The sequence below is a fragment of the Eubalaena glacialis genome, chromosome 8 (genome assembly GCF_028564815.1).
Source record: "Eubalaena glacialis isolate mEubGla1 chromosome 8, mEubGla1.1.hap2.+ XY, whole genome shotgun sequence".
Lineage (NCBI taxonomy): Eukaryota > Metazoa > Chordata > Mammalia > Artiodactyla > Balaenidae > Eubalaena > Eubalaena glacialis.
This window is the reverse complement of record NC_083723.1, coordinates 99,256,148-99,268,330: the sequence shown is the minus strand read 5'-3', so window position 1 is coordinate 99,268,330 and position 12,183 is coordinate 99,256,148. Positions and strand designations below refer to the sequence as shown.

At 38.4% G+C, this 12,183-nt stretch overlaps 1 protein-coding gene across 2 annotated transcripts in view; it reads right to left on the bottom strand.

The window, feature by feature from the left end:
* The window catches only part of CPED1 (cadherin like and PC-esterase domain containing 1), a 295,598-nt gene that overhangs the window by 39,511 nt on the left and 243,904 nt on the right, over positions 1 to 12,183 (bottom strand). For both annotated transcript variants that reach the window (XM_061197986.1, XM_061197987.1), the window contains exon 16: positions 8,368 to 8,485. In XM_061197986.1, the coding sequence (XP_061053969.1) occupies positions 8,368 to 8,485 (118 nt within the window). The remainder of the gene's footprint in view (positions 1 to 8,367; positions 8,486 to 12,183) is intronic.

The following is a 12,183-nucleotide window of genomic DNA, read 5'->3' as shown; positions in this document are numbered from 1 at the left end:
AAGTAGTAATGTTTTGAAATAACACAGTTCATGCTGAAGTCAAGTATGAATTCTGTTCTGTAAAAACACATACTTAAAAAAAAATTAAAGTGACTGGGTACTAATCAATTATTATTTATTTTCAAACAGTACACGAGGCACTTAATAGGACCAAAGTATATAGGGAGCCACTGATACTGAGGTAGTGGCCACACATATTTCCTAGCCTAACACATGCTTAGGTTACCAATCCAATAATAGTTATATTCTCTGCTCTCCAGAGATTCAAGATACGATAAGACAATTACTTTAATATTCTGATAATTTATTGTTTTGAAGACTAGCGATTGCTCCTTAATTTGATTGGTGGCCTTTTTGCTGTGAATATCTTCACCTCTTTCTAGCTCTGTCACCTTAATTTTTTCATCTGTTAGATGAGGTGTGTACTGTTCTCCTCACATGATTGGTATGAGGATTTAATGGGATAATGTATTTAAAGGACCCAGCACAGTTACCACATCACATTCACCTTTGTTAGCAGCTGATTTCAGGCACAAAGTAGGGCACAAGCTTTAGTAAATGTTTATAAGATAAATGAATATTCTCAAAAAGCTGCATTTAAGATCTTTCTTATTTTACTGATAAAGTAACATGCATTCAAAACACTGCAGCTTTTAGTGTAAGTGGACACATTAATAATTTATTAGAAAAATATCACGAAATGACTTTTGAGTTTTGTTTTTTCCTTGTGCATCTTTTCAGGAACGGAGTGTGAACCAGCATGTTAAACATGGAGCAGTTATTTGTGCCCTGTGTGGAGAATACCTTGATGTCTTCAACAATCATCTGCTCTACCCAAAAGGTCTTGCTTCCGTTACTGCTTCATGTTTCTCTTCAAAATATTGAGGAGCTATGGGACTTCCCTGGTGGCGCAGTGGTTAAGAATCCGCCTGCCAACGCAGGGGTCACGGGTTCGAGCCCTGGTCCAGGAAGATCCCACATGCCGCGGAGCAACTAAGCCCATGTGCCACAACTACTGAAGCCTGAGCACCTAGAACCCGTGCTCCGCAACAAGAGAAGCCACCGCGATGAGAAGCCCGCGCACCGCAACGAAGATTAGCCCCCGCTCGCCACACGCAGCAACGAAGACCCAATGCAGCCAAATAAAGAAAGAAAGAAAAGAAAAACCTTTGTTTAAAAAAATATATTGAGGAGCTAGATATTCCCAGATGGTTTTTGAGTTAGAAAGGAAAGTCTTTAACAAGTTTATCCACTCTGGCTTTGATTTATGGTTCTGCTAACAAAAGTATCCGGTGTGACACTAATTTTAGCAGGAAGAATTTCTACTTTCAGGGGATAAATAGGCTTCATTTTACATTTCATGACTCGGGGATGTCAGAATTGTGTATGTGAGGGTTTGTGTGTGCGGCAATAGTTACAAATAGTAAAATACAGAGAGAGATCTAGTTTATAGCTCATACCCGTTGATCACAGAACAGCCATAAAAAGGAATGAAATTGGGTCATTCATAGAGACATGGATGGACCTAGAGTCTGTCATACCTAGTGAAGTAAGTCAGAAAGAGAAAAACAAATATCGTATATTAACGCATATATGTGGAATCTAGAAAAATGGTACTGATGAACCTATTTGCAGGGCAGGAATAGAGATGCAGACTTCTTAGAGAATGGACCTGTGGACATGGTGGGGGGAAGGGGGGGGTAGGATGAATTGGGAGATTGTGATGGACATAAATACACTACCATGTGTAAAATAGATAGCTAGTGGGAACTTGCTGTATAGCACAGGGAGCTCAGCTCGGTGCTCTGTGGTGACCTAGATGGGTGGGATGGAGGGGGGGTGGGAGGTCCAAGAGGGAGGGGATATATGTATACGTATAGCTGATTCACTTCGTTGTACAGCAGAAACTAACACACCATTGTAAAGCAACTATACCCCAATTAAAAAAAAAAAAAAGTATGGGTATATTAAGAGAGAGAAACTGGGAGAAACAGAAGGAAATAGAAAGGAAAGGAGACGAGAAGAGTATGACTTCCAAGGAAGAGAAGAATACACATAGCAGAATTGCTTTAGTGGAGGACTGTGCCAACGGGAGCTGAGCTACTGGACAGTCCAAAAGTAATGTGGACTTGTTTATTCCTCTTACCATACAATTTTTTCTTTGCTTTGATTTTTAAACTTAATGTGAATTCCAGAAAACTGCCTTATTCAATATCTACCCATTAAGTATACTATCTCCACAATTTCAGGTCTGGTGAATGACCTTCCATTTCTCTACATACATATCACTCTCCATCTAGGAGGATTTTCATTCAATACAGTATTGAAGTATATACCCTGTTAGGTATTAGGCACTCTTGTTGTTAAAATAAGGTAATAACTAAGAAAGAAATAGTTAACATTGTTATATCACCTCTCAGATGTCAGGGATATTCTGAGCACTTTAATATATTAACTTATTTAAACTCAGAACCACCCTATTATCACCCCCAATGTGCTAATGACTTAACTGGGACTCAGAAAGGTTAAGTTACTTGTCCAATATCTTCCAGCTAGGAGGTGGTAGACCCAGGACTGGAGCTGAAGAGTCAGCTCCAGAGTCCATGATGTTGATTATAATGTGAAACCTCAAAAATTATAATCAGGTGAGAAGGGTACAATTTATACATGTAAAAAGCTTAATAATAGGTAATTCATAATTAAGGAAAAATATCAGTGTGGTACTCAAAGATCCTGGGCTTTGGAGACACACACACCCGGGCTCTCCTTCCAGGTAGTTCTGTGGACCTCAACTCAGTACATTAAAGTCACCTGGAAAGGTTTTTAAAATCCTCATGCCCAGGTCGTACCCTATACTGATTACCTCAGAACCACTGGATATGGAACTCAGGTATCAGTATGTTTTTTAATGCTTTTCAAGTGATTCCAATATGCAGTCAAGGTTGAGAACCACTGTTTACCTTGGACAAATTACTTAATCTTTTCATGATTACATTTACTTCTCTTTAAGAAAAATATGGAGAGCATCGGCCACAGTGCCTTTATACTAGAAATTGATGAATATATTTTACCGTCCCCACCCAACTTCACCCTAAGCAAGCCATGGCAGTTCAGAATAAAGACAGCACCATGGGGGTCAGAGTTGTCTGGCAGGTTCCGTGGAGCAGATAAGATGTGAAGAGGGATTTGTGAATAGATAAGATTCGGAGAGGTGGAATGGATGATTTTAAGTGGAGACAGACCTGACAGGAGTGAGACTGAAGAAGTGACTGCTCTCCAAGACAGACCGTATATATTGGAGAGAAAAAGAAGGTCTGCTCGGTGAAAGGTGTTTCCAAGTTTGTAGATGGAGAGAATGGCAGTAATACTTAAAGATACAACACCAAACATTTGGGAGCGATGCTGAGGTTTGAATGGCAAAATGAAGACTGTTCTCAAAAGTGTTTGTTTCTCCATCCAATTCTCTTTTATAATTCTTCTGCGGTTTTCATTCAGAATATATCTTGCTTTCTAATTCTAATTTTGCCCTGGCATACAGGGTTTGTAATCAATAATCTACATCTTTCACATCTTTGTTTGGCTCCTAATACTATTTGATTTAGACACGGCCTTTAAGTTTATCCTTCGTCGATGAATTCCTCAAGAAAACCTCCTTCTGAAAGAGTCTTTTTTTTTTCATAGAGATTTTGTGGGTTGTGGATACAGTTGGAAGGGGCCTGGGATCTCCTCTTTTCCATCCTCTTCTTTTACAGTGAGGATAACTGAGGCCCAAGATGTTAAATGACAGAAGTGGGATCATGCCAACAGGGCTGGACCAAAATCGAGGTCTCAGAGTCTCCAGTGTGCTGATCCTTTTATCATGTTAGGTTAGGTCAGCACATCATCATCAGTTGAAAATGCAATATGGCTCAGCAGTCTCTCTGGTAGCACTTATAGAAGAAAACCACAAGCAGGTTGTCACAATCAATGTATTTTTATTTTTAAAAGCTGGATTTATTCAGTGGGTTCATGTACTCAGAGACTATGTTTTTAAAAAGATTCTTAATTTTCTTTTTCATAAGACGGTGGTATGTTGGGGACATAAATGTGTTTCTGCAAATGAGATGTTATTTAATAATACGTTGAAGGGCTCAGTTTTCCTCAGATCCTTGAGTATCTAACAGCATGTGTATCCCCTCCCCAAATACTGTCTCCCCACCCCACTCCCAAACTCGTTGACAGCTAGTTTTGCACAAACCAAGATCTTTGGCCATTTGCTGCTAAGGCTGAAGAAACAAGTGACCAGTTGCATGCATAAAGATCCAAATATGTATTAGTTTGTGGGCATAAAATCACATGCACATAAAAAAAGATGCCTGATTGGGTCTCTGAAAACTTAGCTCCAATGGTTCATACTACTATATATTTATAGTCATAACTCTTTGCATTTTTGTACCGCTTAATAATGCCTTTTTTATTGTGAGTTAGTAATACTACTTGAAATAGACATCTGTATAACATCTGCAGGACTGGGCTTTCTCGACATTTTAAATGATTCCGGCTCAACAAAAATTGTCAAGAAGAAGGACATAAATTCTGTGTTATATATTTAAACAATGAATGAATCAAAGCTGTGATTTCTGAAATAAAGTATGACATATGTCTTAGGGAATAACATTCTGAGGAATGAAATTGCCTTTTGGGAGAACTTATTTAATTTATCATTATAGCTTTATATTTAATGCAAGTTAGATTTCAGCCATTTAAGTGAATTGGATTGGGTGATACAATAGAGAAAAGAAGTTTGACTTTGTGATTTAGGGCCATGGTGAGATGTAAAATCATATAAATGACAGCACTAATTCCTGACTCTATAATGCTATAAAATAAGGCAGTTTTTACTTAAGAAGAAAAAATACATCTATATTTTCAATATTAGAAATATTAAAGTGTAAGTTGTTATATTTCCTTCCAAAAAAAGATACGATAAAAGTTTACATATTATAAAATGCAATCTAAATTATTTTCTTTAAATGTAATTCTCATTCAATGATCATATAAATTTCTTCTTTCTGCAAATTAGAAGAATTATTTTTTCTTTACTGAGCAAAAGATTTTATTCTTAGGTTGTGTCTTATAGTTAAATTATTTTCAAAAGGCTAGAATTCAACTTAGTAAAAAAAAAATCACTCAAAATTATATTAGCTAGTGTTATTGAAAAAGCATTTTTCAAGGAGAAAAAATGGATTCAGTTCTGCCAAATAACTGTAATGTGCTGTGAAAATAAGATTTTGGAGCCATTCTATGGCCTTATAAGCTAAAGCAAGAGTCCTAAAATAAATGTCCTTCCAATGTCATCTAATGTGACAACTTCTTTCTATAGAAGGGAGTCCTACCATCAAGGAAGGAAATCATCTCTGACAGCCAAAAAAAAGTGCATTCTTGCCAACTGCTGTCTCTGATCTCACTCATTTACCTTGAATCTTTAGGTCTCTAGGACCTCAAGGATGGAGCTGTTATCTCTAGTTGATTGTGCCCTGCGGCTCATAGTATTCTGTGAAAGAGAGGAGGGCTTGGATCTTGGTTTTAGTTCAGCAACTATTTTTAAATCATATGTCAGACACTGAAAGATGAAAAAGGTACAATCTTTGCTCTGGACACACTTGTAATCTACGTGCAGCCATCAGTACAAACTTATTGCTGATGCACCTTTGACATATTAATACACCTACCCTGTACTACACGTACACATACTCCTATATGTATATATTACATATATACATATCCATAATAAAACATAAAAATAAGCATAATTAAATAAAAAGAAATGTACATATATTTTCATCTTTACTGGCTTCTTCCCTGTGGATTGTTCTGTGCCACTCACTCCCCTTGCATGGCTGCAGTTTTCCACTTTGAAGACTACTGATTAGAGGAAGAGAGAGAAACATGTAAATTAGATACTTGAAATATAATGAGGTGAGTGCTATTTGTAGACATATGTCCAAGATATTCTGGGTGCATAGAAGAGAAGCAACTCTGGGGGTGGGGTAGTAAAGAAGGACTTCCTAGGGAGTAGGATATAGCATCAGGAGAAGTTAGATCAAGATGGGAAGAAGACTTTTAGGAGCAGGGAACAGTATGGACAAGAGCCTGGAATCCTGCAGCTGATTATCAGCATGAAATGAGGTCAAGAGGCTAGGACGGGGCTTCCCTCATGGCGCAGTGGTTAAGAATCCACCTGCCAATGCAGGGGACGCGGGTTCGATCCCTGGTCCGTGAAGATCCCACATGCCGTGGAGCAACTAAGCCTGTGCACCACAACTACTGAGCCTGCACTATAGGGCCCCCGTGCCGCAACTACTGAGCCCATGTGCTGCAAGTACTGAAGCCTGCACGCCTAGAGCGAGTGCTCTGCAACAAAGAGTAGCCCCTGATCGTTGCAACTAGGGAAAACCCACGCATAGCAACGAAGACCCAACGCAGGGCAAAAAAAAAAGAAGAAAAAGAGGCTAGGACGAGTTGGGAGAGATAGGAGAGGTCAGATTATTGTCAAGTTAAGGAATATGGACTTGACTGGGGTGTCAGTATTGTGTTTTTTTTTAAAGAGGCCTAACTACTCAAGTTACCAGAAGGCCCCTGTGTTTTTTTTGTCTGTTTTTTTTTTTTTTTTTAATTTTATTTATTTTTGGGCTGCACTGGATCTTCATTGCTGCACCCGGGCTTTCTAGTTGTGGCGAGCGGGGGCTACTCTTAGTTGCAGTGCGCGGGCTTCTCATTGCGGTGACTTCTCTTGTTGCAGAGCATGGGCTCTAGGCACACAGGCTTCAGTAGTTGCAGCACGTGGGCTCAATAGTTGTGGCTTGCGGGCTTAGTTGCTCCACGGCATGTGGGATCTTCCTGGGCCAGGGATCGAACCCATGTCCCCTGCATTGGCAGGCAGATTCTTAACCACTGTGCCACCAGGGAAATCCCAAGGTCCCTGTTTTATGGCAGCCTCTCCTGTAAGGACCAGGCATGGCTTCAGAACAGGGCCTGGTATAAGTTACTGCAAGTTTAACGGACAGAAGAAGCTGCCACTTCTTGAGGAATCTCAGTAATGTATCTTCAACTTTTTGTTGAAGAACTTTTGACTCGGTTCAGTAGGAGGAACAGAATTAAGTTGTTTTATGATTCTCATAAATTGTCATCTGATAAAAAATACCTAGACACATTGGTGTCTCCTTTGTATATAAGAGTATATATCTCATTTAGCCAAGAATCATAAATCATACCACCTGACACACCATAATGGGTAAATTCCTCCCTATGCACTGACTGTAATTTATTATTTAGGACACATGTTCAAGAAATGCCCACGTTTGTTAACCGTGCATGCCAAATTGCAATTTGTCCCACCCATTTGTGAAACTCATTTCCTGTTCAAGCTGTGGTGTGAAGTTCATGGCAAGGGTAGAAAAGCTCCTGAGTGTTTTCTCAGACTTTTTAGATGAAGGGAGACTTGGGGTCAGGAGGCCAGAGCAGTAACCAGGACTCGCAGAGAAGATGCTCTTTGCTCCTCTTACTGCCTTGGAGGCATTTTTAGTTCCAGCTTTGGCTTAACCCCACTAGCCTCCACTGAAAGAATAGTGCTGGGGAAGGAAAGAAACAGGGGAAGTAGACAGTGGCACCAAAGTGCCTCATTCCAGGTCTGCCCTAGGCGTAGGCAGGATTGAACACTGTAATTTGAATTTGACATCATGATTTTCCTGCCTCTATGCATGCTCAATATATGGGAGACGTTAGTGACCATTCCCAAAGATTTTTTTTTTAACCAAAAGAAATGGTTTAAAACTGAACTTGTATCCTTTGCAGTTCTTTGGGTTCACAAGGTCAACTTATTTTGTACCTACTCTGTGGGAAGTATAGTGTTAAGTGAATTGGTAGAGTGTGAACAACTCAGATGCCCTGCCCTCATGCAGCTGACAGCCCAGGAAGACTGACATCAAACAATCAATTACACATTTAATCATTTAAATAATTGTGGAAATTGCCATGGAAGAAAAACACTGGGTGCTATGAAAATACGTAATAAGGAAAACAAGTCAGAGACTCAAGAAAGGCACTACGGTACAAGTGACTTTTTGGCTGAAATCTACAGGTGAATATGCATTAACTAGGCAAAGAGCAGAGGATGAAAAGAAAAGCATTTGATAAATCAAAATATTTCACATATTAAAACAATGCATTTACATTAATTATATGTGTTGTAGTTCATATTAATGAAAAAGTATCATATTACCTTGATTTTTTTGTACAAGAATAGTTTAATAAATAAACGTCTACTACTTATCTATATTAAAGGATTTTTTTTAAAAAAGTAGAAATGATATCCAGTGTAATAGTCACCTTTTGTGTCGCCAGATGGACAGGTCTTTAGTCCCGGCTGTGAAATGGCTTCAATGTAGTCAGAGGAAATAGGCTGTAACCCGCAGGTTTCCTCTGGTTGAATCAGCAAACCACAATCCTGCATTAAAATGATAAAAATTAGCTGTATAGTAATTAACCTGACCTGTAGTAATAAAATCTACAAAATGAGACTTTCTGTGCCAAATAACTTTTGGATAAAAGGGAGCAATTCTTGTTTACCCTTCTCTTGATATTTATTCATCAATAGTTGTTTTTGCTATTAATAGCTACTTCCATTAGGGGATTCATATTAATAAATTCTAATGATAAGTTAATCTTTATTTTGGCATTGATACTCATGTTACTGCTCTGCCAACTTTTAAAGAAATAAATGCCAGTTTTACTTTAAAAATATACCTGTGTGTTGTTGACTCATTAAAAATATAACATAGTATAATAGAGGACAATATATCAAGGGGAAAAGACTCAATGTGAGAAAAGAAATGGGAAATATTTGGGGAGAATATTAATTTAACAGATGAATTTCATTTCAACACACATTTATTAAGAATCTATGATATGCTAGAAATGGAATCAAATACATATATTTTATCTAAAACACCTTCACATATTTATAAAAGTAGGTAACAGCTCACTGCAATGAAATTCATTAGGGAGGCATGTTCTGTACTAAGCAATGCCTTCCATAGTCTGCCATATGCATTGGAGAGTGCCAGTTTGTTGGCTTTGAAATCTCTCCTCTGCTCTAGCAGGTCGCCCCGCTCTCATCTTCTCTTAGCTTATCCTGCAAAGCTATTGGCATCTGTACCTTTCCTGTGTCCCTCTATCCCACCTCACCTGGTTCCACTGCCACTCTTTTCACCGGGTTCTCTCAGTCTACCACAATTAAGGCCAGGTAAAAATGCTAAAATCACTCTGAGGAATGCTTTCTTCCTAATTTTGCATGCAGAGCATCTTTTTGTGTTTTAGGTCTCTTGAAACGGTAGCACAGTTATGTGTTACTGTCTGTCGGCATCATTTGTTTCCTTCATACTCTTTACCACTTGGTAATTGCATTGGTTATTTGTGCCTTTTCCACTAGACTGAATACTCCATGAGAACGGATAATTATTTTGCTCCCACATACACCCAGTCCCTAGCGTACAGTAGATAATGATAAATATTTGTTGAATGTGTAAAATGTTACAGTTAGTTGTCCCCCTTTTTATATTATAAATTCTCAGTAATGGAGAGAAATAATTGTTTTGACCTCTTGTTTGCTCTGTACCTCTGCCTCTAATGAGCAATTTCTGGTCACCTTCCCTCAGACTTTCAAACATCCTAACCACCAACTCAGATTCCTAGATCTCATACCAAAAGGTCCAGGATATTAAGGAAAAAAAGGAATGGAGGTAGTGTGTGACTTTTTGAAATCTTGACTTAGTATACATATTTTCATTTTTTAATTCATGACTGAAATTGAAGTTTAGGAAACTGATTAAAATTAGAATTGTGATTTGTATTAAAATGTTCATTATAATAAAGCAGTTAAAAATAACAAAGTTTATAATGATGTGAGAAGGTTTAGTCTGAATAAACATCTATGAATGATGTATGTTAATGTATGTGTGATATCTATCCATCTATCTATCCATTTGTTTTTGGTGGAGACTAGACATTTTTTGCCAGAAAAATGGCATTATGTATCTAACAGATTGAAAAAAAAATGTTTTATATCAAATGTTAGGGAGGGTGGGGAGAAATAATTACCATTATATACTGCTGATAAGGAGTACAAATTAGTTCAGCTACTTTGGAAGTTAGTTTATAGTAAAATTAAAAATTCACAGACTCCATAGCCCCAAAGGTAGACTTTTCAGAGTCTACTTCAGAAAAACCCTCATGCAATGCATAAAGAACATGTATAAAGACAGATCTAAATGAACGAAGATGGAGAGATTTCCCAGGCATACAATTAAGAAAAAACTGAAGACCTTGTTTTGTTCCAGAATAATACATTCCACATGAAGCATATTGTGAACATGCGGCAAAGTCATCTAAATTCAGGTATTTCAGACTGAGGTGTTGCGTTCAATTTACTAACAATGCAAATAATGTTGAAACATTTCTAAAAGTCTGGATTTAGATAAACGTTTGTCTAGAGATGATTGTTTGTTTGGGGTCTCTGTGGGGTGTGTGTGTGTGTGTGTGTGTGTGTGATTGTGCCCTAATACTCATCTGGAGGGCATTAGAAAGAGTCTAGATCCCAGATGCCAAAGCCCCAGCGGGTCTCTTCGAAGCTGAACATGTCATTGGCTGTATCAATCAATTAGAAAGATGTATTGTTAGGTGTGCTGATGGCTTATCCTGTAGGGAACCAAACTCAATCTCTGATGAGTGGGTGTGGGCTATTTCAGATATGTTAGCCACAGGCAGCCTTTCTGAGGAATGACATCTGAACTGAAGGATGTGAAAAATTGGGGGGATGAGAATTTCAAGAAGAAGGAGTTGCATGTCAAAGGTCACAAGGTGGGAAAAGGGTTTATCTGACATCTTAGGCAAAAAAAAGTTATTAAAAAAACTATGTTGAAAATCTATATTTTAATAATCAAATCATGGCATTATTTTCTTGAGATGCACCTCCAAGGTTATCTGCTAAAAACTCCTACTCAGAGGAAGAATGATAATCCATGATGTGGTCCTGAGCAATTCTGGATACAGATCTCAAATGGAAAGGTATTGATTTAATACCTAGAAACTGCAAAGTGCCTTGCTAGACTGCAGGTACCTGACCTCAAGCAACACAATCTAGTTCATCATCAGAAGTTTCTTCTTAATCCTGAACTGAACTCCATCTTATTTGTTCTAATTATCCTCTTCGGTGCAGTTTAGAACAAATTTATTGTAATAATATAGAAGCATGTTCTGACCTGACTTCAAAGGTGCTGAAACAAATGACTGGCAATAGAGAATAATAATATTTTTAAATGTTCAATGTTTGCACTTACTGAATACCCAAGATCCCACACATGAGCCTATTGTAATAGAGTAAACAGAATGCAGAACACAGAAAAGCATAATGTAAGTGGGAGCCAGACGTGGTGACCACTCCGGCTGCTTAGAATCTTGGCCTTGTCTTCGCGTTTGAATTGTTCCCCGGAGTGGTGCCATCTCTACCTCAGATGGAGGCTCTTACGCGGTACCTGTTCTTCCACAGTCAGCAGGTCAGCCCTGTGATACTTGCACTCATGAATTTTAGTCCAGCTTTGCCATGAACTGGCTGTGTGCTATTGAGTAAGTCACTTGATCTAGTTTTCTCAATATAAAACGGTGAAGGGTAGAGAGAAGATACCACAGCAGATGATGTGAGGTGCCTACACAATATTCATTCTCCCTTCTTCCTTTCTAGTAGAAAGACCTTCGTTTTGTTGGAGGGAGCAATGTGTTTAGCATTAAAAAAATCAAACAAACAAAACTCTATTTCCCAGTCTCCTTTGTAGCTAAACATGGCTATGTGACACAATTCCAGCCAAAGAAATATAAGTGGAAATTGGCTACGGATCTCTGGAAAATTTTTGTTTCCCTGATGCCATATTTTCTTTGTCACTCTGTTTCCGATTTCTGCTAGGAATATGGATGTGAGCCTGAAGGAGGAGCAGCCATGTTGTAACCATGAGGAAACCATGAGCAGAAAGATAGAAAGTAGGACGCCCATGATGCTGTAAAGCTGCTGCAATGCTGACTTTGGGCTGCCCGCCTCTACACTTCTTGCATTGGAAGAAAAACAAACACCTACTTGGTCAAACCACTATGGAA